The sequence below is a fragment of the Pleurodeles waltl genome, chromosome 12 (genome assembly GCF_031143425.1).
Source record: "Pleurodeles waltl isolate 20211129_DDA chromosome 12, aPleWal1.hap1.20221129, whole genome shotgun sequence".
NCBI lineage: Eukaryota > Metazoa > Chordata > Amphibia > Caudata > Salamandridae > Pleurodeles > Pleurodeles waltl.
The window spans coordinates 697780657-697804411 of record NC_090451.1 but is presented as its reverse complement, the minus strand read 5'-3'; the positions used below and the strand labels follow the sequence as shown (position 1 = coordinate 697804411).

Here is a 23755-nt window from a genome sequence, read left to right as displayed (position 1 = left end):
TTGCTGGCTGTGCCCCTCGCCCCCCACTTCTGTCCCCCCTGAACATCTCTAAAGTTGGTGAACACTCAATATTCTAGCGCGTCCTGCTTCCCAATGTGAGAGCATCTCTGCTGAGAAAGTTGTATTTTTCGTGGGAACACGTGTAACCTTCGTGTTCTTTCACAATAAAATGCTGTGAGGTTCCACCTTGTACTCGCCACATTGTGCCCTCACATTCGATCTTGCGTGCTGTGATTTTTGTGTGTTTGTGTACTCAGTTGGTTGCCAAATCCTTATTGGGGTGCTTGAAGGAGCCCGGAATGCCTCCTGCTTATGGACTTTCCGGGTGCGCTAATCCAGAACCGAACATACATGATTGTAGTGTGGGTCTGTTTTCATTATTTTGTGTTTTCTGTTTTTTTATGGTATGCCACTTGTTTTATTTTTATATAAAGGGGGAGGTGTGTAGTATGTGTCTGTTTTCATTATTGTGTTCATCTTGTACTGTAATTCATTGTATGCTGTAATGTGACTGTGCATCACCACATCCCAAAAGGATACTGCAGGTAGAGTTCATTGGTTGCTCAGACATTTCTGCTGCTGTTTTTGAGCTCTCTACCTCGTTCTCTGTCGTGGATTGTAACCTTTTGGACTTGCTAACAGGGGCTGCTCCTCCGTTAGGGCAGAGGAGCGTTGTCCCCTTCAGCAGCGGCAGCTGCAAAACCTTTACAAGAAAACAATAATAAACTCAGTTTATTATTGTTTTCTTGTAAATGGGCGGGCCACAGGGGTGACGAGCAGTGAGGGGGGGAGTGCACAGCACTCCCCCTCAGAGCGCATGTGTGTTTGGCCGACTGTCTCGGGCCGGCCTAACACACATGCGCAGTAGGCTGTCTCTGGAGAGAGCAGGCAACTGCTCCCAGTCTGCCTGGGCACTTCCAGCCAATCCTGATGCTGCTCTGAGCAGCGTCAGGATTGGCCACAGGGCAGGCTGGGAGCCTGTGCCTGCAGCCTGCGATGGCGCAGCGGCACGGCGGTGAGTGAAGGTAAGTGTTTTTTTGTTTTTTTTAAATTAATGTTCATTCCCCTCCCCTCCGCGCACCACCCCACCCCCTCCACGCCCCACGACTGCTTGCTAATAAACCTTACTTCTACAACCAACTCCAGCTGACTTCGTGCTTTCCCCCGTGCCCCAATGATGCACCATAGAGTACCTGGCCTAATGTTGTTTTTTCTGTTTATTTTTCCACTGTCAGATCGACCAAGTTATCGTCCGTGAAAAGTGTAAGTCTCTTTTTTGCTATCTCTTTTCTGGTTGCATAGAACGCATGTGAGACGGAAGTGACGAATGGAAGAGCTGTGGGATGAGACACAGCCCCTGGGAGATTGGCTTGCACTTGGCTAATACGGACTGGCTAACCGGAGAGCTGATCCCTTAAAGACTAAAAAGACCTCTCTCTCCAGGTCTGGCCACTCGAGAGAGCTCTATAGTTAATTCATTTATTTAGAAGTTTTCTGAAGTGGGGCTTCAGGTGGCTCGCAGGGGCGTAGCTTCGGGGGGGGGAGTGGGCGTTGGGGTGTTACACCCCACTTAAATGTATTTTCTGATAAATAGTTGGGTACAAGTGCTGTGCGGTCAGTCGAGTATAGTAAGATGTCTGTCGATTCACTAGTAATGTTTTCATAGCACATGCACACTCTATCCCTGTTTTGACAGTCTTAAAAAAGTGGTGGTTATTTTTAGGCCCTGGCGATAATCAAAATCAGGCTCACAAAGTTATCAGAATTCGGGCACAATGCGCTTCGTAAAGTAGTGTGGAGTTCCCAAATTCTGCCATATGGCACATAACAGAGTTGTTTTGTTTCTGTCGTAAGCCCAAGATTTGCTTTGCCCGCTCGCCTGCATGCGCCAAGATATTCGCTAGCGAGCGTGCACAAGATTTTGTACAAGCTCGAGCAGTTTCAAGTCGCAGCAATGGCAATATAGTGCCGCTCATGAGTGCAATGCAAATAAAATGCCTACACGGGCAAATGCATTGTGCCATTCGCGCCCGCTTTGTAATGTGGAGCACGTTACTAGCACCAATCAGTGCGAACAGGCGGCCAAGCACAACTACACCCCTTCACGAAGAGTGTTGGAGTTCGCAGTGTCTTTTTTGGCACTCTGCAGATTTCCACGTAGCTTAACTCCGTGAACTCAGCCCACCCCTACATTTTACAAAATATTATGTTTCCTCTTTTAGTACCACTACCAATCCGCATTCCTCTCCCTTTCCACTTCCTCTTAGGCCCCTCACATGCACGCTGCTTGTGGTATAATGTATTTTAACTTTATATGCTAGCCTGGGTGTTGGAAAATCTGAAGCTCACACACCCCCGGTCAGACTGACCAAGCTACGCCCCTGGTGTCTCGTTTATCCTGTGGAATCCTTGGTAAAGTGTCTGAGAAGGTAGTGTGCGCCCAGCTGGATGCTGTCCAGTAACCCTGCCTAGTTTCACTGCATGTGTATGACCTGTGCCTTATTCCTATTGCAGGTATTTGGCCTCTGTGCTCTGCGTCAGGTTCTCTGAAGTGGAGGGTCTTTGTGGTGTGAACTCCATATGTCCTGCCCCTCTGTTGTGTTGCTTAAACGCGTTGTGTGATTGGCAGTGCGGTGTCTGATTGAAGAGAGGCCTTGCGGACAGTCCAGAGTATTTAACATGTGATTCTGGATGCAAGGAGCGATTGGAGTGTTTCCAGTGCTGATTTCCTGCTGGCACTGATTAGGACTGAGCCTTTCTGACTGCCTGATTTTACAGTTGTTACACCCTGTCCATAATTCACAGGAGCCACTATGGGTACAAACCACCCCCTGCTGGTTGGTTTGGCGCAATGAGAAGATCTCCCTCAGCATGACCATCTTGAGGTGAGGCACCCTCGACCACAATGCAGACTTGGATGCCAAGTATATCTCTGCATCCAAGCTCTCTCTAGTTGTCTTGAGCACCTTGCATGCTTGTCTGGTGGATCCGGCCCCTGTAGCTTGCGGTAGACTTTCCATTGTGTTTGATTTTACAGCGAGCCTTGTCTTCGTCGGTCTGCAGATATCTCTTCCTAACCCATCCAGTTCTCTTTGTGCCGCCTTTGTGTCTCCTTCACCGGAGTTTGTACTGTAGACTGAGGGGGCTAGTCTAGCTCGAGGAGAGCATCCAGGAGTTGATAGTTGTGTCCTAGTGGGTGGTTTATCAGTGCAGTGATGATGGAGCTGCTCAGAATCAAGGAGAAAGGGACTGCCACTCATTCGAGAGAAGAGTAGTGTGTGGTGCTGTTAGGAGACACACAGGCAGTCGACCTCCCTCCTTAGCTTCTGTGTGGTGGTGCTGTGAGGTAAAAAGCAGTCGTCCACCCTCCTGCCTTAGCTTGTCTCTCATGCTGCTGTAAGGTGATACACAACGAGCTGTCATCCTTCCTCGTCTTCTCTGCGGGGGTGCTGGCAGGTGATACAATTCCCTCAGTCGCCCTTCTTCCGTACCTTAGCCAGGGTGGTGCATTTAGGTGATACGTAGTTAGTCGTTCATCTTCCTTAGTTTCTCTGTGGTGGTGCTGGTAGGTGTCACACGCATCTGTCAGTCATTCTCCTTCTTTAGCTTCTCTGTGGTGGTGCTGGTATGTCACAAGCATCTGTCAGTCATTGTCCTTCCTTAGCTTCTCTGTGGTGGTGCTGGTAGGTCACAAGCATCTGTCAGTCATTCTCCTTCCTTAGCTTCTATGTGGTGGTGCTGGTAGGTGACACAAACTTCGTCAGTCACCCTCCTTCTTTAGCTTCTCTGTGGTGGTGATGGTAAGTAATATGCAGACCTTCAGTTGCCCTCCTTCTTTAGCTTCTCTGTGGTAGTAGTGGTGGTAGGTGACACACAGTCAGTTGCCCTCCTTTCTTAGCTTCACTGCGGCGTTGCTGGAAGGTGACACCAGTCTGTCAGTCGCCCTCCTTCAATACCTTCTCTAGGGTGGTGCTCAAAGTTGACACGCAGTCCTTCCGTGGCCCTCCTTGGGTAGCTTCTGTGGAGTGGTGCTGTTAGGTTACATGCAGTCAGTCACCCTCCTACCTTGGCTTCCCTGGGGTGGTGCTGGTAGGTGACACTCAGTGAGTCGTAGTCCTTCCTTATCTTCTCTGCGGTGGTGCTGGTAGGTGACACGCAGTCCCTCGGTCACCCTCTTTCGTTAGTTTCTCTGCTGTGGTGGGCCCAGTTCACTCACAGTCCTTCAGTGGCCCTCCTTGGTTAGCTTCTATGCGGTGGTGCTGTTAGGTGACATGCAGTCAGTCACCCTCCCACCTTGGCTTCCCTGGGGTGGTGCAGGTAGGTGACACTCAGTGAGTCACCCTCCTTCTTTAGCTTCTCTTCGGTGGTGCTGGTTGGTGGCTTGCAGTCAGCTGCCCTCCCTCCTTAGTTTCTCCCTGGTGGTGAGAAACTAGGTGATACATTCAATTTAGAGAGGAGCAGGACTGCCTTCTTCAGGACAGTTGTACCGAGGTAGGGTAATATTTTCAAAAACAGTAGTTCATCTGGAAACCAGTAATCTCTTCCTGCAACAAAAAGCAATTCAGCAAGATATTGGTAAGGTTGGCTTTAATAGCCCTAACCATATTGTCATACTCTAAAAAGAAAATTAGAAAGAACAAAGACATTTCTTCTCCTAATTGTTGTTTTTTGCTATTTTTTTCAACAACCAATCGCTGGCTAATTTCCATTTTTTTCTACGTAAAGATATTTTTTTGACAGTTTACGGTGTGAAACCTGACGGTCGTGGCCATCTCTGAATTTAAAAACACTCACTCGGCCTCAGCTGCTAAAAGTACTACGGTGCACTGTGGAAATGTTGCCAATTTTGACCCGGCCGTTATGAAAATAGATGGCCACATGCAATCTGTCACAATTGCAAGAACGCACGTAGCTATGGTTTTAAGTGCCAGGTAATGAAGCCTACACCGTCTTCTTACCATTGGAGTCTTTCTGATGGTTTGTGGCAATCATTCTGTACATATAAAAAGCATCTTTTTATTTCCTAGGTCAGGGTTCTTAATACTTCTGGGTGAACGGTTTGTGCTTTTCTGCTTCCACCAGTACTTAATTTGTAAACAAAAATAAATGCCAGGGCCCTTGTCAGGAGTTCGCTACAGCTTTCACCACCCATTGTCCCCACTAGCACGGCCAGTGACAGTGCCATCACAACTAACCATCACACTCATACAATTGTGACAATTTAGACTTTAAATATACATTGAAAACTACTAATACATGCCGCCCAAGCTATTCTTATACCTTCAGGTTGCAGGCATCAGTTTTGTTGATGTATATTTAATTATTTACAAACTGCTGTTGTGCTCCTCGCAAAATTTGACAAACAGCGCCACCATGTGGCAGGCTGGTATAAGAGCCGGTGTTGACAATGAAGTGCTGGTGCCAAGCACCAGAAACCACCGGCGCAAATTAAGCACTGACTTCCACAATGTTTTTTTCCCACCAAAAGTCTAATTATAGTGTTTCTCATATTGCCCTTTTGTATGGCACTAGAATATAGTTGGCAGTATATTGTCTGAAATAAATATCATGCCTTAAATGTTCTTTACAGAAATATCACCCATAGGTATTAATGACAGAAAATCTACAGCCAATAGGACGATAGCTTTGTAAACGATATTTAGGACACACTATCTTTCAGATGATATTTCTAACAACAATATTCTTATATACACCCCACACTTTCAAATCACAAACTGATCCATAATTAACAGACTGTTAAGCATGCACAGCCACAAAGGTTTGCTGCATGCTGTTCCTCTCTAGTTTTCATTTTTCCTCCTACTTTTGCGATGGTGTTATTTTCGAAAATCTTTACATTCCCAATGATGGACTGATAATCATATCACCCCTTTGTATGGCATAACCCATACTATTTAATGGGCTGGCTGTATCATTAACGTATACCCTTCATCAACCCGTCTTCTAATGCTTATGTCAGTGCACAGTTCAAGCGTGTTCAGGTTCAGGGATGTATCCCCTCTGCAGCTGTAAATGTCCTCGATTTTAGGAGAACAGATTATGTTTTGCATACATAGGACTGACTAGCAATAACTCGCTATTATTCGCAGATGCTGTTTGATGCTGACTTACATCCTCTGTTTAGAGTTTGTCAGAGCAGGGCTTCTGCTATAAAGTGCAGTATGTCCTTTGACATCAATGCAGTCTTAACAAGGCATCTGTCTAACATTACTTTCGGCCCTTGGTCATGAGGAAGGCCCAGAGAGGGAAAAAGGTCGAAACGTCAACCTTCCAAGTTAACTAATGAGTAATTGACCTCGTGGCACAGAAGCTCTAGTCAGCCCGCCCGGGTGATTACTACTTCTTCAAAAAGTACTGTTTAGGTAAAAACATAGATACTCATGTGTGACTTCTGTGCTGCCTCTGCATAGAGGCCCACATGGCGTGATAGGTAAGGTGGTAGCCATTGCGTGCAAGGGAAATTTATATATTTTCATATGCATGCACTGTAGATTTGAATATTATTTGAAAAAACATAAAAATGCATTTGAAAAAATGCATATCCCGACTGGGATGTGAACATACTCTTGTACATAATTTCTAAGAATTTACACATTTGGTGTCTGTGTAAGAAGGCACCAGTATATATATAGGATAAGAACGCCCTATAAACCCCGAAGAGAAAGAGGTATAATACACACCATATACAATGCCCTTTAAAAAAAAAAAGGGTTAGACGTATGTAAAGACTGGTCGCAGAGAGTGGTTGCAAATTAAGTACCAATGTTTGCAACCAGTCCTTAATTTTGCAACCCTTTGCACCAGTAAGTCGCATCTCAAAATCTGCAGTCACAGGGGGTCACAGAACAACTTGCTTAATCTATGTAAATTAAGCAGGCTACAGTTTGTGATTTTTTTGTGACTGGCTGCACACACAGGAATGGTGGGTGGCATGCAAGAAGCAGCAGATCACCCTCTGTTTTAGTATCCAAAAGAGAAACCTTTTTGAAGCACTCCTCACATGTCTCACATTAAGCAGTGCTGCTTTTAAAAAAACATTATATTCAGATTTTGGAAAACATTTGGAGGAGCAGGCAGAGGTTTTTTGGAGCACTGCCTACTGCCCCAGGCTGCTGGTAGGTGTCCCAAGAGAGCGGGTGTTCCAGTGGCCATCTTCCCGCATGTGACTCAGTTACCACCTCCTTTGAGTTCTCAGTAAATGATTGCGGTGCCAAACCACTGATGCACCCCTCTGTGACTCACAGTCAGGAGGGCACGCCCCTTCACACCACTTCCTAACTGCGATTCAGATTCGACTGCAAGTTGAAAAAGCCATTCTGTCAACATGGGTTTCGCAATTAGTTTACCTAATAGAGGAAAAACACCTTGCAGTAACGGACTCTGTTGTTTGTGCCATTTGCAGGTCTTGCGAGTGCAAAATGGCTTTGTGCATCTGGTCCCAAATCTCTTTCTGGCAACCTTGAGTTAATTCAGCATGTTAGAATAGAGACAATCTGTGACAGAAAACATACCAAATAATCCAGATATGACTCAGACCGTAAATTCTGTGATTACTCAATTTATTTTATGGTAAATTGCAAGACGGCACCTGTTAAAGCACATATGCACAGCAGAAACTCTTTATGACCCACTATACAGAAGTAAGTATTTATAACTACTCAAAATAAAAAAAAAGAGACAAAATGGCGTGCACAAATTGAGCAGTCACAGTTGACATCTTATGGTTCACAAATGGAAAATAACAGATTATGGAATAGCTGAGGTAATTTCTGGAGTGACCGATCAGCAGTTAGAATCTATCTAAGGATGACTGTTGGGTGGATCAGTAGATAATTTCCAAAAATGTTTATACTTGTGTCTAGTAAGTAACCATTAAAAGTTGCTTTATTCTTCCGTAGAGTAGAGTACATTGTGTCATGGCCTCAAGGAAATACAATGTCCATCTTTTCGACCTCACATCCAGCCAGTGACCTTACAAAGGCCCCTGTGGTGCGGAGTGGGCCTCGTGCTCCAAAGGGCCCCCTCAGCACAGTACACTGTGCACGGGCGACAAGTCCCTGACTGGGTCCGGGGGGGAAGGGCCCCCTACAGGTTCTTTGCAGGGGGTGCCTCTTAAGTTTCAGTACGCCACTCCATCCAGCCTACAGGGGTCGTCATCAGGACCAACATTGTTGTAGAAACTGATGATAAGTTTTGGTGTATTGGATCTATCAGAAGGCTGTGAATATACTGTAGACTCCTTTCCGTGATGAGCCCAGGCATTAATATCTTCACTTCAGACAACGGAATCCCAGCTCTGGTGGAGACTGCTGGTTGCTCTGTCCATGAAGGTCACCAGCGGTGCCTCAACTTCCTCCAGGAAGTTGACTTTACCAAATCCTTCCTAAGGAATCTGCTGGTCCTTTATCCTATTGGGTAAGGTCAAGAATGTCCATTTTTCTGAGACCATGCTACCAATTCCTCATTCTGAACTTCTGAATGAACGGCTTGGCAAGAGCGAGGCGTAAGAGGTGCGACAGCAAGAGAGAGGTGGGATATTTAATAGCACTCAGCACGTAACCCAAGATAACATGCTCGGTCGTCTGTGCCCTGGTTTAGCTCTGGCTTGATTGTGGGCCCTTTTTACATCAGGTGAAACAAAGACAAACCAGACGCATGCAGACACAATACCTTTCCATCACTAGAACCACTGCCATGACCTTCAGTGTGAGTTTGGTGGAGCGTTGTCTCGCTTGACCATCTGCAAGGGGAAGCAACCAGAAGGGCTACGAAAGATGAAGCAGTCCAAGGGCCCCTGCACGTTCCTATGGAGGGGGAAAGATGAAGGATTTTAGATGGTGCTTTGCACCTCCTGACACTGATTAAGCTCACTTCAGGTATCACACATTGTGGGATGGTCTGTGACAGCACATTCCAGAACTGACAAGAGGGGAGAGGTGTGAGCTGTGGCTGCTTTCTGACAGACCTTACAGAAGGCAAAGCTGGAGACAACTTTAGTTCATTGTGTACTTTACAGAAATCCAAACTGCAATGCGTAGTTATAATTATTGCAGTCACATCCAAAATATGAAATTAAAACTTAGAAAAATCTACAGGGTCAGTGCCAGGAAGGTCTCTGTTCTGGGTGATATGATCTTTGTGACTGATTCCTTGTGTTTCTGTTCACAGCACTTCCCTCCTGTGGCACTTTGAATTAATGAAAAGGTTCAGTAAAAAGGGTCACTACGGAAGCTGCTTTTGGATATCCTAAGTATTTTTGTACCAGAGCATGTGTAACCTTTTGCAACAGATGATATCAGCAAAAAAGGGATGGGTTGTGTGCATGTGCATTAAACTTGGAAGATAACACAGTGGGAGACAGACTTAAAGTTGCACTACCAGCCTCTACAGAAAACAGATTTAATGCCAGAAATCAATGCATATAATTGTGGGGTGATTCGCAGTTGTGTATTTTGGGGGTACCTCAAACCTTGCATCTTGCTGGTCTTGTTTTGCTAGCTGCTTCGACAAGTGTAGCATGGACAGTTCATGTGACCGGTTAGTCTTACAGCACGGAGTAGCATAGAGCAGTGAAGGGGTGGTGGTCTAGAATAGGCCATTGTTGTCATGCTGTGGTAGTTGTTAGATAATCCACTATCCATCCAGGATGAACTTATGGTGACGTACATGATTTTGGAGGGGGTGGAGAGGAGTTTAGCTTTGCTGGTATATAGAAGTTTGGCATTAGTGGTGGAAACGAGTGGAATATTATGTTGCAGATTAATATTTGTGATATAGATTTGGAGACGGCGATAAATTCCTCTCAGCCGGTGGAGTTGCCGAATTTTGGCCACTCTGTGTTACACTTGTAACTCAGAGTTCTGGCTAAATTCCACCAACCACAGCGTGGCAGAGTTTTGCTTGCATGCGTCTCACCAACGGTAAGTTGGGGACCGCGTGCAATAATTGACGTCCCCTATCGTGATTTTCAGGGACCCGGTAGGTGAGATTTTCTTCCACGAATGGTCGTGGACGGTTGTGACCATTCGCTTTAAGAAAGCTGCCCCTCTAGTAGAAAATCTACTCAAGTGACTGCAAAAACAACTCCAGCAGCAGCGCCTTCTTGCGCGCCGCATGGTGCCATTCATGTTGATTTTTCAGTGTGGAACAAGCTTCCGGGGCTAAAAATCAGCACAAGCTGCACACCATGCCAATTTCCGCCCATTCGCGGAACTCCTCAGAATATCTCTCTGAGTTTTCATGCAAGTCTGTGGAATTCCGCAGAGTGAAACTCCGTGAGTTCCTCCAAACCCTAGTGTAGATGAGCATGGTTTTGCCGCTGAAGCGTAGCAATCAGTGCTGACCTTGAGTGGAATATCGGTAGAACAGATGAGGCAAGTATGGGTGGTGAAGAGGAGCACAGTATTGCTGATGGAGAGGAGTGATGTACTGTGGTGGAGTTGAATGAAGTCGCATGAGGGAGATGAGGGAGTCATCAGTGGTGGAGAAGGTTGACTTGCCACTTGTTTGTTGCTTTATGATGTAAGGGAAATAAAAACACAAACCTGGTTCGATGCTCGTTGATAGTAAGTTATCGAAAGTTGCACGTTTCAGCTGAGCTAATCACATCTTATCTAAGAATAAAGGATTTAGCATAGCAAACTCCTAACTTCCTTTAAGGTCTGGTATTTTCTGGAATCGAGCAGAAAACCTGACAGTGGTTCTAAATACCTTACTATTAACCCAAGCAGTGGCAGTACACATGACAACAATAAACACACTTAAAAATTGTTGGTGCATTTGTTGATGATGAGAAATACTTACACATTGCTGTCTTTGTGACCAGTGGTGGTTGTGATGCTGATGGCTGGGGATACCTGCAAGCTGTTATTTCTAAAGTGTTTAATGATGGTCACAATTGGATGCTGTAGTCTGTGTCCTAAGCATTGAAGACCTGATGCTGTTTTCTCTTTGGTTGATGAAGACAATACTTCAGTACTGTCTTTGCTTGATAATGACAACTAGCAAGACTTGGATGTTGCCTCCTCTCTGCTTCATGAGGACATTCAATGCTGTTGATTCTCGTGCGGATGATGATGTGATGGACATGAGGTGGGTGTTGTTTGCTGTGCTCTGGTGAATGATGACTGCAATCAAGACTTAAATGCTATCTGTGCATTAATGAAAATATTGGATGATGTGTTCTTCTGTCCGGTCAATTAAGTGATGGGCAAAACTAGAAGATATTGGCTCTGATCTAGTTGATGACGGCTGGATGTTGCTCACTCTGCTCTCATTGTTAATGGCAGCGTCAAAGATTTGACTGTTTGTCCCCTCTGTTCTACATGATTAAGACTGTGAGTGTTGTTTCCTGTGATGAGGTTAATGTCAAGTGATTCTGCTACAAGCATATGTGATGTTAAAGAGGATTTCCTTTCCAAAGGTGAAGTTTGATCACTTGTGATTTCAGTTTCCAGTGGACAGACATGGGGACGGAATTACGAACTACTCAACGTTTTGAACCAGAGGATCTTTTTTGCCAAGCAGGAGATACAATGCTGTGGTCCCCTCTACAACCTCCATTTGACCGACAACAACAGCAAGGAAGTGATGCAACTCCTGCAGAACTGCAAGTGCACCTGCTCACCTGATGTAAGCTCCAGGGAACCTGCGGCCCCCTGTGTCTGGGCCCAGTGTCGGCCATAGCAAGAAATGCTGAAAGTGGGAAATAAGGTTCATGGTTGCCTCTGTGGTCCGGTGAACTGCAGTAGGGTCCCTTCTTTTGTGAAGATGGTGTTCATCGTTGCTAACAATTTCTGTTGCTGACATCTTTCAGAAAAACATCTCTGGGCACCCATAGGTTTATAATTGACCAATAGTGAATTTAGGTCTGCCCCAAAATTAATTAAAACATCCTAAAAAATGGATTCCCCCACTACAGTCAACCAACGGTAAATTCTAGCACAATTGGCCACCCAGGATAGGCTCTAAATTTGACTGTCTCTGGTCCCAGTAGAGACTGCATCACTCTCAAAGTAGAAGAATGTTCTAACACTGAGGGAATAGTGGTTGACTAGTTCTGGCTGATAGTGGACTTCTGCTATGTCTATTTAATCACACTGAACTATTTGTAAAGTTGATGATTCCTACTTGTATGTTAGTACCCTCAACAGCTCTGTTACATGTCTAATCCATCTTTCCTGTACACTTTGATTCCAGCTCCACCTGTCTATTGAAACAGAGTCCCAAGGCTCAAACACTGACCACTGGAAGATCCCCTCTGGCCGGTCAGGCTCACATGAAAGGACCACATGTAGTGTTTTTCAATCTTTACATGTTTCCATTGTTACAGATCGAGATCCATTGCCCACCTGGCAATATCATTGGATACAGCGTCTGGAACTGGAGCGCCTTCGTCACCAGTCTCTCCATCCAGAATGCCACAAGGCAGACGGTTCTCGTAGTAGTGGGTCCTGGCTTCCAGCAGAACATCTTCGGCGATGTGAACTTTGAGGTAAAAGGGATTTTCGGACAAGAAATGAGAGGAAAAGGTGGAAGGGAAGGGTGGAGAAAGGAATTCAAGGAATATTTGCAGGAGGAAGGATAAAAGAAAAAAGAAGCAGAGGGAGGAATAAAAAACGAGTAATGAAACCCAGAAGTATTTACCCAATTATATTGTTCGTCCTACTCAGGACCTCCCCAGAATATCTTTGCTAAATCCATATGCTTTATGTAATTCTCCATGTTTTGTGTAATCTGCACAGGTTGAGATTCTACTAACAAGGCACTTTATTCCTGTTGGCTGGGAGGGATAACGATGGGAATCCCGCTTACAGTTTGTGTTTTGTAACTTACCTTTCTGGCTCCGCCCAAGTGCTCTGCCCATTGTATTGCATTGCAGGTTGAACGTTTATATCAAGATCTCTTGCTGCTATTGATCTGTACATTTTAAGATGGTTTCTGTGTTTAATGTATTCTCTTTTCATCATCAATTAATATTCACACATATTCAGATTTATGTGACATAGCAAGAAGATCTTGTAAGCTGTACGTATGAACAGGTTGTACATCTTCACGTGAACATTCTTCAGCACACACCAAGCATGTGTATAATAGTTTAATGTAATTTGTATTTTTCCATTAAAGGGGTTGCACATTAACGCGTAGGATATGCCTGAGGATACAATGCTTGAGTCGCCAAGTATTGTGTAAGGCAGTGGTTCCCAACCTTTTAACTTCTGTGGACCCCAACTTTATCATTACTGGAACTCGGGGACCCCACTGAATCAATATTGGAATCGGGAACCCCCCACTGAGTCATTACTGAAAGATGGGGACCTAATCTGTTCATATTATTTAATTTTCTAAGCAGTGGCAGACCCCCAGGGGTCCCCGGGCCACAGGTTGGGAAACACTGGTGTAAGGGGAATCACTATATCTTTAGGTCGGGACTTATGGGTAAGGAGGTTGACATAAGGACCTGTAGCATCATTGCAGTAAATGAGATCTTTGACCTAGTCTCCTATCTTGTAGAGAGGACACTGGTCCAGCACATTGTAAGTCTCAGCTTCGCTAATGATAAGGCTAGGGTGGTGAAGCATCTCACCCCAATAGTGGTCCCACCTCTGGGGTGAGATACTGTGGCATGTTGTGTTTCCAACTTCCAGGAATATCATTCCTCTGCATGCGTTCAGCCTGGAGCTCTCCCAGGCCACATGGGTGGAACCTGCCCCTTCATAGCCACATCTGGCTTTTCCAGCTGTTTCATCCAGACCATGTACCAGTAAGTGGCAGGTGTATAGCAAAGTGAAGTATACATATAAAGTGTAAAAGTTTGTCTCTGCTATTTAGGGACACATGTCTGGTTTGTGCACAGTGTTCATCAGTCACTGTTGATTCCAAATCTATTTCCCATCAATGCTTTGCACGGCAGTGAGGTATCGCTGAGCAGTGATGGCCGATCTACATAGCTGAGATATTAAATGGGTTTCTCTCACTAGTGATAGGGGTGGCATGATGTTGAGTTCTTTCAGGTACTGTGAGGGTACAGTTTTCAGGACATTGTGTAGTCTGTAAAAAACCATCCAGTGTTCCTTCAGTATATCCACTCCCTCTGAAGTGGTCTTGGCTTCTCTGTTTTAATAAACAGATCGCCCATGTGTTTCACACCCAGCCAGGAGAGCTAGGTGGCAGCCTTGGGTTCAGAGATTGCTGGAATCAGGAGTTTCTCCCAAAGGGAATTATAGGGGGAAATAGATTTGCTAGACTCATTTTGCGTATGTTTGAAGGCACGGGGACATCAAGTGATTTGCCCAGAATCACAGGTTTTTGAGCCAACGCCAAGACAAAACAAAAAAGAGGTGATGTGACACATCCCTGTCATATCACTACCAGAGCTGACTGCGTCATAGCACATTTTTCTTTACTTTCAGCCATGCTGCAAAATGGCCATGCTACTATAGAACATGGCTAAAACATATCAACAAAGTCGGCAACTCTCACATAGGAGAGATCTATTGGCTTTGCCAGTTCTTGTTCCAGCTGTTTTTTATTTGCAATAGCTCCCTTCTTCTGCAGTTAAGGTAACGTCAGATGCCTCCGTGCTGACCTGTGGTTAACGGTCTTTTCAGTGTTATGAAATTTCTTTCTCGGATGATGTGCCCAAACTTTCAAATACCAGAGGTAGGCCATTTTAAAAATCTTGCTGGATTTGTGATAGACAGTAAAAGGGGTTGGCCCTATGGTGAAGTTTCTGATGATGGCCGCGATGAAAATATGGGCATTAGTTTTGTTGTCTGGCCAAGTGTCCCAGAGTGATTTCAGTACTTTGTATGTCCAAATCTTTTTGGACACCTCATTTCTCGAGGCCCATAACAATGTATTCTACATTGACCGTGACACCTTCTTCATATGGCCACTGCAGGCCCAGCATGCCTCCTATGTAGCCTCCTAGCTCATTTGTTAATTTCTAGGAATCCCTCACACTCAGAACTATACCCACTGTCTGCTTTTTTTAATATAAGAATGATTAAATAAACACTACCTAATGTATGAACTCTAGGCAGTGTACATTGTGTGGGTGAAATAGTAACTTATTGACAAATCATGTGTATCTTAACTCTGGTCATCCGGCTCAGCCATCACCTGCTAATCATGGCATGGATAGAAGATCCCATCTAGTCTAACCAAGGTTGCCCAACCCAAGTATGACATGGTTAAGAGATCCCATCTAGCCAAACCAAGGTCACCCAAGCATGACGTGGATATGAGATCTGGTCTCTTAAATCTGAGATCACCCATTCCACACATGGCAATGACAGTGACTATTGTCTACTAAAACCAAGGTCCTCTGGCCCAGTCATGACATTGGTAGTAGATTCCATCCAATCAAACCACGGTCGACCAACCCAAGCATGAGATGGACAGTGGATCTTTTCTAGTCAAATGAAGGTCATGGCATGGATAGCAGGCCGTATCTGGTCAAACCAAGGTCCTCCGACCCAACTATGAAGAAAAGGAGATCTGGTCTAGTCAAGTCAAGGTCACTCAACCCAACCATGACACGGATAGGAAATCTGGTCTAGTCAAACAAAGGTCACCTGACCCAACTATGAGATCTGGTCCATTCAAACTGAGGTTAACCATCCCAACGATGTTTCCAAGCTTTCATGCTGATTGTTGCTTCTTCAAGCAGGCTTTAAATGAAACATTTCTGAACTACAGCTCAACTTAAGGAGATCCTCTTCTGTGCATGTACTGTCTAACATTGATTTGTGAGAGCCTCATTCCTCTGAATGAGGTACATTTTGATGATAACTCCTAGAGCAATGTGGCTCACAAGGACAAAGAACAGCAATATTTATTCCATTCTTTTTCAGATGTGCACTTGTCATAGTATCATATTTGGTGTCTGTGTACAATCTAGATATTACAGTGTGCCTGTCTCAGAATCACTTTATTCTCTGTGCACAATGTAGATGTTGTTAGACTTGGCATCCTTGGCGTGGTCTCCTCTAACTTTTTGCCTCTGTTTCCCAGGTTGTTGATTTGTGCTGGACTCTGTTTTTGCTGTTTTTATTACTCTGGGCAGTTTACCACTGCTATCCAGTGCTAAAGTGCAAATGCTCCTATACAAAATGTGTATGTGATTGGCTTTCCGTGATTGGCATATTTGATTTACTGGTAAGTCCCTGGTAAAGTGCACTAGAGGTGCCCAGGGCCTGTAAATCAAATGCTACTAGTGGGCCTGCAGCACTGGCTGTGCCACCCACATTAGTAGCCCTCTAAACATGGCTCAGACATGCCCCTGCAGTGTCTGGGTGTGCAGTTTTAAACTACTAATTCGACTTGGCAAGTATACCCACTTGCCAGGCCCAAGCCTTCCTTTTTCATACATGTAAGGCACCCCTAAGGTAGGTCTTAGGTTACCCCATGGGCAGGATGCAGTGTATGTCAAAGGTGGGACATTTACTTATGTGTTTTAGATGTCCTGACTGTGATATACTGAAAAATTCGGTTTTCACTGGTGCAAGGCCTATCTCTCTCATAGGTTAACATATGGGCTGCCTTTAAATACGATTAAAGTGCAGATTACCTTTGGGAGCAGATAGACAGATGGAGTTTGGGGCCTCTGAACTCACAATTTAAAAATACATCTTTTAGTGAAGTTGGTTTTTAGATTGTGTGTTTGAAAATGCCACTTTCAGAAAGTAGGTATTTTCTTGCTTAAACCATTCTGTGACTCTGCTTGTTTATGGATTGACTGTCTGGGTCAGTTTGACAGTTGGGCTGTTTTGCACCTCTCTCTAGACAGTGACACAAAGGGAGCTGGGGTGTAGCCTGCATATCCTGATGAGCCATCTGTGCTAGGAGGGCGGTGAGGAGTGGTCACTTACACCTGAAAGGGCCTTGCCTGCCCTCACACAATGCAGCCTCCAACCCCCTGGTCTGTGGCTGGGGCCTGGCCTGGACAGGAAAGGATCTCACAGACACTTGAGACTTTACTTTGAAGTAGGTCTACTTCAAAGACAGTAAGGAGTGTAAGAAGAGCACCTCAAATCCCAGAAATCAGATTACTTCAAGGATTCAAGAGGAACCTCTGCTTGGAGAAGTGCTGCCCTGCATGTGACTGCTTTGTGGAGCTATCCTGCAGTTGCTGCTTCTGCCTGTACAAGGGGACAGAGACTGGACTTTGTTGCATTCCCGCTTGAGAAGTAACTCCAAGGGCTTGGAGTAGAGCTTGACTCCTGTTTTGAAGCCTCAGGGACAGTAAAGGCTTCACCAACCATACCTAAGTCTACTTGCTGTGGACTCTAGCGTGTCAGTGGGTGCCATTCCAGTTCCTGGCCCCCCAAAAGTGAATTCCTGGAGAAAAAACAGTCTAAAGATATCGGACGATGCCATGCGACTTCCCAAAGGACGACGCTGCCTGGAACCGCGACGCCGCTTTCCCCGAGGCCGTGGACCTCGCCGAGTGCAGATCCAACGACCCTGTGAGCTGACACCGCTACCCCAGAACCGTGACGCCGCCTGCCCAGGCCATGGAGCTCGTAGAAGTCCGACCCTGTAGGCCCCGCGTCTCTGCAACAGCTAATTCCACCCGACTTCGCTGACACCGGAGTGTCGTAAGTCCAACGTCCATGACTACCCAATGCCATTGCAGCGCCTGCGGCCCTGTGACGTCATCGCAACCCTGTGAGGTCGCCTCACAGCATCGTGACTCCGCTGGACTTCGCATCTGCCGTAACGAAGAGACCGACTTCGTATCTGACGCAGCTTCACCTCCACCGCCCTGCGGTAAGGACCTGAGTCCGCTGCGCGACACCGCTGTCCTGCCCTGGGGCACCGTAACCGACGCTGCATTGGACCTCACGACGCCGCTTTCCCTGACTCCGTTCACCGGCCTGTTTTCTACTTGTTCTCAAGGTACTGTACCTGGGGGTCGAACCGGCGCCATTGGCGTCACATTGTAGGAAACAACTCTGTTACGATGCCGTGTTTTACCAACTTGCAGTGTTTTCACCTCAGATCACTGTTTTCTTACTTTTAGGTGCTAGATTCATATTTTTAACTGTATATTGTGTATTTGTATTGTATTTGGTCTTGTTTTGTTTATATAAATATTATCTATTTTTCTAAACCTGTGTTGTGTCATTTTGTAGTGTTTTCACTGTGTTACTGTGTGTGTTGGTACAAATACTTTACACCTTGCTTCTGAAGTTAAGCCTCCCTGCTCGTGCCAAGCTACCAAGGAGGTGAGCGGGGGTAAACTAAGGGTGATTCTCCTTGACCCTGACTAGAGTGAGGGTCCTTGCTTGGACAGGGGGTAACCTGACTGCCAACCAAAGACCCCATTTCTAAAAGATGTTAAAACAAATTTTTACATCATGTGCTTGAGCTCCATGCACCACTTGAGAACTTCCACCTTTCACGGCATGCACGAGGTCTGAGATGGGAGGGTTTAGGTAGAAAGAGAGAGAGACACAGGTTGATGCCTTGTTGCTTTCCCTTCTGGAAGGCTTTCTGGAGTGGAATCAGTCATTTCAGTTCAGTGCTACTGAAAGGCCAGCAGTTGTGGCACAAAATTTGTTACGTGCTAGGATCCCACATGTCAGACACGCAAAGAGGTGGGTCAGGCTGGGCCAGTGTGAGTCTCACACAAGATGGTGACTCAAAGAAGGTCAGCAGGGTTAACGTCAGTCAGTCACCTGAACCACGTTGCTTATGGAAGGTTGATGGGGCCTAGATGGTGTCAGTTGTTTATGAAGCCAGTATGTGTGGAGCTCGGTAGTGAGGGAATGTGCAGACCACACGAAGGGTCAGTGCCTCAGGACTACTGGTAGGGCTGGGATACTTTTAGTTGGATTTTCAGTTGGTGCCCGTGGAAGGCTGAAATGGCTTTTGTGTAGCCAGTCACATTTCTGATTGATGCCTCTGTATGGCGGTAAGTTTGGGGGCAAAGTTATTCCCATGTCATTCAGATACCGCAGAGATGAAAGTAAGCGGTGTCAAGTTAAAATGTTCTTATCTCTCAGAATCCCCTCATCCGGCCAAACCCAGAGAAATAAAAAAATGTTAGGGTTACAGTTTTAAAGGCACCATTATTACTATCAATTCCATTACCATCAGCATTACTACTGCCACCACCATTACCATAACAGCCACTGTTACCGCGTCACCATTTTCACCATTACCATCACCAGGACCCACAGTAACAACAGTTCCACCACTACTGTTACACTGACACAATTAGTACCACACCATTGCTATCATTGCCATCACCATTATTTACCCCCATTGCCACCACAACAGCTATTACCGCTGTCACCAGTACCATTGCCACCATAAATTCCAACAGTAGAGCTAATATATTACCTCCCCACCCCCATTACTGCTAATATCATTACCACCACAATAACCATCACCAACACTATTAACACTGTCACCATTAGTACCACCAACATTAACACCGCCAGTACTACCACAAACACCAAGGTTACCAGCACAGTTAATGACATTACCACAATTACTTCAAAGTTAGCAGCACTATTACCACAGCTATCACCTGAAGATGCACCACCACCGTTACCAGTACTGCCACTATTAACGTCACCGCCATCACCACCAGCACTACCATTACAGCCACCATTACCTCCTTACCATGACTACCACCAGCACTGCATTACCACCATGACAGCTGCAGGGGTGTGGAATTTATTAAAATATCTACTTGTCCAGGGGACAGGTTGCTTCTCAAATCTACTTGTCCTGTAAAAAGATCTACTTGTCCCTTTGGTGCCATGTAGTGTGGCGACAAATTATGGCAGCAATTAATAGCCTCTCTGATTATGCCAGGGCTACTACCATAGTAGGGCTTGAATACTTGGAGTTTCAATCCCTACTGTAGCAATTTCTTTATTTTGCCACCTTTCTGCAGATCTGCATACTGGGGCTGGAGGAAGCAGTAAGCAATAGTTCCAGGGCTGGAATACCTTTGAGTCTGCAAACCTACTAACCTGCATGTTTTAAAGATTTTTACCAGCTTCTCTCTAATATTTTCCCATAATAAAAAAGGTTGGACATTTACTCCTGACAATGGCAGAATTAGAACTTCTTCCAGGGTTGGGAAGAAAGTGGCTGGAGGCAAAATGAACTTGCAAATGCTCAATAGATTTTCACATGAGCACATCTACACATCGTATTTACCCACGCTAAAATACAGTTCACAAATATTTTATAGGGGTACGACATATACCATGGGTGCACTTTTGTGACTTTCTTTAAGAATTTGGGGCCACAAGTAGGTAGGTTCAGATTTGTGACCTGCAAATTGCGAGTCGCAAATCCGAATGTAGGATGGTGTCCTTGACACCATCTGTGATTCGCAAGGGCTTCGCAAATGCCCACATCATGAATAATCATGAGGTGGGTCGCAATTTGCGACCCCCTCACGAATGGTGGCCTGCTGGAGACAGCAGACCACCATGTCTGTGACTGCTTTTCAATAAAGCAGTTTTTTTGGTTTTTTTTTGTAATGCAGCCAGTTTTCCTTAAAGGAAAACGAGATGCATAACAAAAATGAAAAATGAAACGTTTTCGTTTCATTTTTTCAGAGCAGGCAGTGGTCCGCAGGACCACTGCCTGCTCTGAAAAAATGTTTACAGTGACATTCACAATGGGGAAGGGGTCCCATGGCGATCCCTTCCCCTTTGCGAAAGTGTTAGCACCCATTTGAAATGGGTGCAAACTGCGATTGGTTTGCGCCCGCGTTCGCGGTACATTGCACTGCGAGTTGCAATTAGGAAGGGAACACCCCTTACTAATTGCGAGTCGCAAACCCGTTTTGTGATTCGGTAACCAGGTTACTGAATCGCAAAACTGGGTTTGTGCATCGCAATGTGCTTTTTGCATGTCGCAAACAGCAAAAGTCGCTGTTTGCGACATGCAAAAAGCTACCTACATGTGGGTCTTGGTCCCTAATTAGGTCTGGTGTTAACAAAGACATTTTGTTTTTATTAAACTTCTATTTCTCTCTCTTTCGGCTGGCTTTACTGTGAGTGATCGCATTCTGCTCTTCCACAAGGAGCATATTGCCACACAAAGTAGTTTTGTTCAGTGTCAGGAACTACAGTGGCAATCAGTGACGTAACGAAACTGGAGGGTGCCCCTTTGCAAAGAACATGGAGGAGCCTCCTCTCCAGACTCACTCAGGGCAGGTGCTGTGCTGACGGGGCCCCCTTGAGGGCGGCTGCGGGGCCTTTGTTATGCCGCTGGTGGCAACGTGTGCTTTAAGAGTTCAAAAACTTTTTGGGGGGGTTTTGCCAATGTTTGTTACAATGTTGAGGGCCTGGTAGCTCCCACAACAATAAAGTGTTACAAAAGCCATGTCAAAACAAGACACGCATTGATGAAACTAAAAGACTTATAAAAGTATGTCAGATCAGTTTACTTTGTCAGTGTTTGTTTATTTTCATGCTTCCCATAATCGTGTTGAAAATGGTTACACTGATTTTCCATTAGAAATATTTTTGGGAAATACTAGCATGCATCAACACATTTTACTAAATGACACTTCATTTGCATATAATCAGAGAGCATTCTGGGAGCATTATACTTAGCCTCTTAGCCTAAACTTTTTTAACGTGTGTACACGTTTTTTTTTTTTGTACTGGAACCAACGTCAGTAGTGAAGTGTGACCTTAAAACATTTATTTACAGCACGCACCCTAATAATGAAGGCTTTCAAATAATGAACCATAAATACAAGTTCCAACAGCATTATCTTTTGGAAACACATTACCTCAACTGCAGAGAGTTCAACTCTCTGTAAACAGGCAGCCAAAGGGTTTGTGCTGCAGGGGGTTGGGCCTACTTGTCCCAAGGACAAAGTAAACATGAAAACTTGTTGCCCTTGACCCCAAACAAGATGTCCTCCCGGGCGTCGGGCGATAGGAATTCCACATCCCTGAGCTGTTACCAACAACACAACCATTACAACTACCACCACTACCAGCACCACCAAAATTACCACCAGATGCACCATCATCCCCTCCACCATTACTACCAACAATATTACAATCACCACAGTTACGTCAATTCTATTACCACAACCACCATTACCCCAGCACTAGCATTATTACCACAATTACTGCATTACCATTATCACCATTGCCCCACAATAACATTACCAGCACCATCCCCAGATGCAGCACCACCACCACTGCAAGTCCCACTGTTATTATCACCAGTAACACCACCACCATTACCGCCAGCACTACTATTACTGTCAGCGTTACCACCGCAGTTCCCATCACCAACACCATTGTTACCACCATCATTAGTGTGACCTTGTTGCTACTATCACCACCAGTACCACCAGCCACACCAGTATCACCACCACTAATACTGCAGTTATCATCATTATCACTACCACCACACATGGTATCACACATCAACACACTCACCATCATGCATCTAAACAACCAACATTATAAGCTAACACACCCATCATCGTATGTTTTCACAGTCAAACTTGTATGGCACAACAACCAACATTATGGGGGTTATTACAACTTTGGAGGAGGTGTTAATCCGTCTCAAAAGTGACGGTAAAGTGACGGAAATACCACCAGCCGTATTACGAGTCCATTATATCCTATGGAACTCGTAATATGGCTGGTGGTAAATCCGTCACTTTTGGGACGGATTAACACCTCCTCCAAAGTTGTAATAACCCCCTATATGCCAAAACAATTTACACCACACATTCACACAACACAAATAATGGGCCGACACATCACACACACACACCAAGCACACCACCATCATATGCCAGCACATCCATAATGATACGCAAACACTGTCGCTATCATATGTCCACAAAACCAACATCTTATTTCAATATACCAACAATCATGTGTTGACACAATCAACATCATACACCAACACACCCAATATCACATGCCAGCACACTCCTCATCAAACTTCCACACAACCAGCATACCAGTATACCAACTATCTTACATCCACACAACCAGCACCAGTTGTCAACATAATAGAAGACAGTGAAATTCCCTACAACAACTATAGTTGACCCAGGGAGATACGTTGACTAATCTGTTAAATAGCTTCATCACAAAAAGGAAGCAGTCATAAGATTTTTCTGTTAAAGTACAGAGTTCACCTGGTGTGTCAACTCCACCGTACTTAGCCAGCCTTAACTCCTACACACAGTGTTGGAGTGTGACAAAACTTTTCAAACAAAAAAAAACACACTACACAATATTAATACACAATATAAAGCAGCCCATCCACCAACCTGTTTGCACATCCAACATCATATTGCAACAAATCCACCATGTTATGCCAATACACCCACTTTTGTACATGCATCCAACCACCATTATATGGCCACCCACCCAATATTATACGACCATACACCCATTATTATATGACCAAACAACCACCAGAATATGCCCACACATCCCTGATCAGACTACCATAAAGCCACGTCCACATACCCACACCCACCAAGAATACGTTCATGTACAAACCACCAAATGCCTGCAGGGCCATCATCATACACTCGCACCATGTTTATACCCCAAAACACTAACCATCATACAGTCAGTCACCAACATACAAGCACAAACCCACCAGCATATGCCAACTGACTGATTATCATTCACCCCAAGAGCTACCATTTGCTAAATGCTCTACAGAGTTACTCCAAGAACATCACAACACCACCTTGCAG

At 45.1% G+C, this 23755-nt stretch overlaps 1 protein-coding gene across 4 annotated transcripts in view; it reads left to right on the top strand.

Moving 5' to 3' along the window:
- The window catches only part of LOC138266884 (phospholipid scramblase 3-like), an 88771-nt gene that overhangs the window by 57767 nt on the left and 7249 nt on the right, over positions 1 to 23755 (top strand). For all 4 annotated transcript variants that reach the window (XM_069215606.1, XM_069215608.1, XM_069215609.1 and 1 more), the window contains 3 exons: positions 1236 to 1263; positions 11471 to 11652; positions 12353 to 12514. In XM_069215606.1, the coding sequence (XP_069071707.1) occupies positions 1236 to 1263; positions 11471 to 11652; positions 12353 to 12514 (372 nt within the window). The remainder of the gene's footprint in view (positions 1 to 1235; positions 1264 to 11470; positions 11653 to 12352; positions 12515 to 23755) is intronic.